The sequence below is a fragment of the Doryrhamphus excisus genome, linkage group LG22 (assembly GCF_037039965.1).
Source record: "Doryrhamphus excisus strain RoL-2023G ecotype Guam linkage group LG22, RoL_Dexc_Guam_v1.1, whole genome shotgun sequence".
Classification (NCBI taxonomy): domain Eukaryota; kingdom Metazoa; phylum Chordata; class Actinopteri; order Syngnathiformes; family Syngnathidae; genus Doryrhamphus; species Doryrhamphus excisus.
This window is the reverse complement of record NC_136378.1, coordinates 2253657-2259656: the sequence shown is the minus strand read 5'-3', so window position 1 is coordinate 2259656 and position 6000 is coordinate 2253657. Positions and strand designations below refer to the sequence as shown.

At 40.9% G+C, this 6000-nt stretch overlaps 1 protein-coding gene across 2 annotated transcripts in view; it reads right to left on the bottom strand.

The window, feature by feature from the left end:
- Window positions 1-350: 350 nt before the first annotated feature.
- Window positions 351-6000, bottom strand: part of spock1 (SPARC (osteonectin), cwcv and kazal like domains proteoglycan 1) — an 83125-nt gene continuing 77475 nt past the window's right edge. Inside the window, exons 10-11 of one of the 2 annotated variants that reach the window (XM_058063046.2) lie at window positions 4488-4625; window positions 351-3136 (exon numbers count right to left, since the gene is read on the bottom strand). In XM_058063046.2, the coding sequence (XP_057919029.2) occupies window positions 2943-3136; window positions 4488-4625 (332 nt within the window). In that variant the 3' untranslated portion in view covers window positions 351-2942. The remainder of the gene's footprint in view (window positions 3137-4487; window positions 4626-6000) is intronic. The other variant, XM_058063045.2, reaches the window with a different exon arrangement.

Here is a 6000-nt window from a genome sequence, read left to right as displayed (position 1 = left end):
CCGCTTATCCTCACAAAGGGGGGATGCTGGAGCCTATCCCAGCTGTCTTACACCCTGGCCAGCCAATCACAGGGCACATATAGACAAACAACCATTCACAGGTTGGAATCAAACTCGTGTCTCCTAGCTGTGTGGCCTGCGCGCTAACCACTCGTCCACCATGCAGCTTTGCTTGAGGGTTGTCCTGTTTAATTCATTTATCCGAGGCACCACCCCTCCACAGTTTGATGCTGCCTTGGGGGGGGGGTGGCTGGTGTGAATGTTAAATGAAACCAGCGTGAGCAGTTTCCAAATGTCCAAACGGGAGATTGGTTACCACTTGGATGCAAATGATCAACAAAAACCTCCAGTAGGTCGCTGGAGGGGGGCGGGTGGGGGGGGGGCGTAGCTGAGTTCACCTGCTCCAAGCACCCAGGAAAGGAACGCTGAGTGCAAGCAGCGGGCCGTGACAGATTAGGGAGCGGATGATCCCTACTTATTACCACGTGTTTGCCAATTACATTTTGGTAGGTTTCAGACCCGGGAGGCTCCAGTCTGGTCCATGAGCACTGGAGCGCTGACGGGCTTCTGCTCTGCCAGGTAGCTAATTGCTCTCCCCTGTGGTCACAGGTCTGACTGCTCTTTGATGACACGGCTACAATGGGGAGAAAACTGGAGCTCGCTTGGGACTTTTTCCACAGTGAAATTGGACATTTGATGTCACGGCCAAGCCACATGCTCAAATGTTCTCATTTGGCATTTTAATTTATATCATTAAATACAAACTATGACATAACGTCAATATTCAGAAGATAATAAATGCAGGGATGTTGGCTAAATGCTCCCCCATGAAGACAAAGCTGTTGTTATGTAATGAAGTGACCAAAAATATGGATGCTTCAGTGGTGGGAAGGCGTTATCAGAAGTTCTGCCGTGCCCAGGGCCTTCAGAAGCAGTAGTGCTGGCCCGTGCCATTTATCCAATCCAATCCACTTTATTTATATAGCACATTTTATAAACAGAGTTTCCAAAGTGCTGCACTGTCCAAAACTAAAAGATCTAATAAGAAATAAAATAGTAAAATAGATATTAAAATTTAATTTAATTTAATTTAATTTAATTTAATTTAAACACTATTAGCGACACAGGGGCTGTTTCCTTAACCAATCAGCTCTTCAGTTGGCCTCACAGGGCCAGCTAGCATACGTTCAGCAATTTCATCATTTTTCTGAGAACCACACTTTAACGGCTCATTATTTTTCTTATCATTATTATTTTTTATATTTTATTTTTGTCACAAAATCAGATCACAGTTCCACATGTCCAAAAGGAGTAGAAAGAAGCAAAGCTTATTAAATCCTACCCCTCCATCTGATACTTTTACAATCAGTAACTGTTACATTTGTTCACTTCCTGCTTTCCTAATATAGTTTAAGTTTTTTTTTTTATTATTTTTATTATTTTATTTTTGTCACATAATCAGATCACAGTTCCACATGTCCAAAAGGAGTAGGAAGAAGCAAAGCTTATTAAATCCTACCCCTCGATTTGGTACTTTTACAATCAGTAACTGTTATTATTTGTTCACTTCCTGCTTTCCTAATATAATTTAAGTTTTTTTATTTTTATTTTAATTTTTTAAAATTTCTAAAAAAAATTTAAAAATTTTTAAAATTTTTAAATTTTTTTTTTTACAATTTTTTAATTTTTTTCACGTACCAAAGTAGGAGGTGACATGAGCATCCAATGCCATAATGGGTACCATAGTAAGTGTCAATATAGTGATATATATAGCACATCATGACTCTTCATCCTTGTATTCTTGCATCCACTTTTGCAGACGTGGATGTTTTTCAAAACAATGTGATCAGCTCGCCATCTCGCCGCCATCATCCCTACAAAGTAAACGATATGTGCATTTTCCATCGCTAATATCAGCCGCTAAAAGCAAAGGCTGCACTCGCAAGGGTAGAACAAGGTCATATTTGATTGTTTCCTGACTGTGTACTCATTTCACTCCGACTTACTGAAATAATGCGACAAATATGAGGCTTGTGCATGAGTCGGCGCCCAAAGGAGGAGGAACACACACACACACACAAACACACACACACACTCGCACACACAGAGAATCATAACGTTCAAAAGACACCCAAAGTGCCACTTTACTTAAATTGTCAAACTTACAAAGAAAAGTTCACTCGGTTGACATGGCGTTAAGGAGGCAGAACAAAGAGCCTCTTCTCTGCTCCCACGACTTCATAAGTCCTCCCAGCTCAGGAGCAAAACGCCTTCTTTTAGTGTCCATGCACAGTCAAACAGTCTCAGCAGCCACGACGCCACGACGCCGGGTACCCCGGCTTCGCTTGTCTATCGCTCGACAATGCAACTTCCTTCCTCCTGAGATTGGGAGAAGAACCGAAAAAAGGACACCATAGACAGCATCAACATAGCAAATAAACAAAGTATTGTAGCAGCCGATTAGGCGTCACGTTCTGTTGGAGATGCATAGAGCTTGACCCGAGCCAGGTAATTCTCTCTTTTTACAGGAACACGATGAGGAAACATGCAACAACAACGACGACACATCATTAAAATCTCATTGCTACCTGCTCTTTCTGGGACATTCAAGATCAACGGTTAGATAATTTACAATCTTCTGAGTGGTGGATTTTTGAGGAACATTGTTGGACCTGTGGAGGCGTACACACAGAATGAAGGAACAATGTTATCTTCATGTACGATGTGGCCTGTTGTGTCCATATTTACATCCGATACATTGGCTCATGGGTTTGGGCAAACAGACTCGGAAAAATAACGTGAAAGTCCACGGATGATCGAGATCGCAAAGTTCAAGAGATAAAAAGATGGACTGCTGGAAAGAGAGGCTGGAATGGCTTCAAATCTGTGCTGAACGTTTCCTGGTCGGCTGATGAGAGTGGGGGGGGGGGGGGGGGGCGGAGCTACCAAACGTAGCCCATCTCGTCGTCTTTGTCATCTTCCTCCTCGTCGTCGTCGTCTTCGGTGGTCCCCCTGGGGTGGATGCGACCCCGTCGTTTCTTCTGACGACCCTGAGAGGCTTCTTCGTCTTGGTCGCCGAGGAGAATGACAGCGCCGCCGCCGCTGCCGAAATCTCCTGATGTTTCCTGATCTTCGTCTGGAAGGATTTAAATTTAATTAAATTTGTCACGTACGGAATTAAATTTATTTTTAATTTATTAAAATTAAATGTAATTAAATGTAATTAAATGCAATGAATTAAATGTAATTAAATTAAATTACATTTAATGTAATTACATTTAATTAAGATCAAGACCAACGGTTATTTAAACAATCAGTTTAATTAAATGTAATTAAATGTAATTACATTTAATTAAATGTAATTACTTAATGACTGAAAAAACAAACGCTAACAAACAAATTAAATTCAATTAAATTCAATTAAATTCAATTAAATTCAATTAAATTCAATTAAATTAAATTAAATTAAATTAAATTAAATTAAATTAAATTAAATTAAATTAAATTAAATTAAATTAAATTAAATTAAATTCAATTCAATTCAATTCAATTTAATTTAATTTAATTTAATTTAATTTAATTTAATTTAATTTAATTTAAATACTATTAGCGATACAGGGGCTGTTTCCTTAACCAATCACATCTTCAGCTGGCCTCACAGGGCCAGCTAGCAGGCGTTCAGCAATTTCATCATTTTTCTGAAAACCACACTTAGAGTTACGTGGTTCTTAAGTGGAAGAATGTTTTGTTCGTTAGCGTTTGTTTTTTCGGTCACGACATTACATAATGAAAGAAAACGTTGTTTATGTTTTGGCTGTTGGCGTTAAAACATTCATATCCTTCGCCAAGAAGGAGGAAGGAAAAGCATTCATGCTTCCTGTGTGTGTGGAAGTCTTTGGGTTTGCCATTCTGAAGTGGAAAAATGCTTCGTTTAGCGTTCGTTGGCTTTTCGGTCATGACATTACATAATAAAAAAAAAGAAAAAAAAATCTTATATATCTTATCTTAAATCAACGTCATTTATATTTTGCATATCCTTTACCAAAACCACACCAGCGCTGTTTCTCATTTCCAGGATTGAAACATTGACATTTGCATTCTCCTACTTGACTTTCATCGTGTGGGCGTTTTATCGGCGCTGCAGCCTCCGAGCGGAATATCAGAGGTAGACGCAATCAGACATGTGACTGACCCACTCGGTGTACCCAACACTATCACCTTCCTGCATAACTACTGATGCAATAGGTGAGGAAAGTCTTTTTTTTTTTTTTTTTTTACCCCTAAATAAAGTTTTTTTTGAAGTCATCTTATCTTTAACAAAACAAGGTCACAGGAAGAGAAAACACGGCAGTCCTTTTGGAGGAGAGTACTTAGTCTGGGAGACAGCAGAGGGACAGATTGGAGCAAGAACCACAAGGTTCATTCATCTTTGGTGTGTATTTTGTGTGTATTGGTGTGTATTGGTGTGTATTGTGTGTGTGTCTTACCGCAGTTTGGGTTGCCTTGCTTTCTGGATCCGGCGATCTCATTACCGTATTTATCCACACACCAACACTGTCCAGTGCTGCCGTGACACTGCGTTGGTTTGAAGTATCCCTCTTCGGTACAGCGAGGAATATATGAACCTGAATGTGGACCACAGAGACCGTGTGGGATTCATGGCGGCACAAGAGAGTCCATAGATGGGAATGGGAATGGGAATGTTACGTACAACAGCAGCACATGTGGGGGAAAAAAAAAAATGCAGCAGTTACTGTGATGTGCAGTTCAAAACACATTCACATACAGCAGGGGTGTCCAAAGTGCGGCACAGGGGTCATTTCAGCACTTGGATTTTTTTTATTGGTCTGCAGCACATTCAAATCCATCAATACTGTATTCATTCATTCATTCATTTTCTATCGCTTATCCTCACAAGGGTCGCAGGGGGGTGCTGGAGCCTATCCCAAACCGGAAACCGGCGTACCCGGAGAAAACCCACGCATGCACGGGGAGAACATGCAAACTCCACACGGAGATGGCCGAGGGTGGGGAAAGACAAAATAAGAAGCCAAAAAATTACCACTTCCACACAAAATAGGAGGAGAACTCATTCATTCATTCATTTTCTACCGCTTATCCTTATAAGGATAGTGCTGGAGGGGGTGCTGGAGCCTATCCCAGCTGTCTTCGGGCGAGAGGCAGGGTACACCCCGAACTGGTGGCCAGCCAATCACAGGGCACATATAGACAAACAACCATTCACACTCACATTATGGTTAATTTGCTAATTAACCTAGCATTTTTTTGAAATTTTTTTGGGAGGAAACCAGAGTCCCCGGGGAAAAAAAAAACACGCATGCACGGGGAGAACATACAAACTCCACACAGAGATGGCCGAGGGTGGGGAAAGACAAAATAAGACGCCAAAAATTTACCACTTCCACACAAAATAGGAGGAGAACTCATTCATTCATTCATTTTCTACCGCTTATCCTTATAAGGATAGTGCTGTAGGGGGTGCTGGAGCCTATCCCAGCTGTCTTCGGGCGAGAGGCAGGGTACACCCCGAACTGGTGGCCAGCCAATCACAGGGCACATATAGACAAACAACCATTCACACTCACATTATGGTTAATTTGCTAATTAACCTAGCATTTTTTTTTAATTTTTTTGGGAGGAAACCGGAGTCCCCGGGAAAAAAAAAAACACGCATGCACGGGGAGAACATGCAAACTCCACACAGAGATGGCCGAGGGTGGGGAAAGACAAAATAATAAGCCAAAAAGTTACCACTTCCACACAAAATAGGAGGAGAACTCATCAATCTCCTGGTATGGCTGCTAATCCAATCTAAAAACTAAAATCTCTTACCATGCTGTTAACTACTCTCTTCAGAGAGCAGCACAAACCGGGTCTAACAAGGACAGAAAAACGCTGCATATCTGAGAGTGTGTAGTTTAAGAGTAGTATATATATATAGTATATATTTAACAGTATAAGGGGCACGGTGCTTTTTAT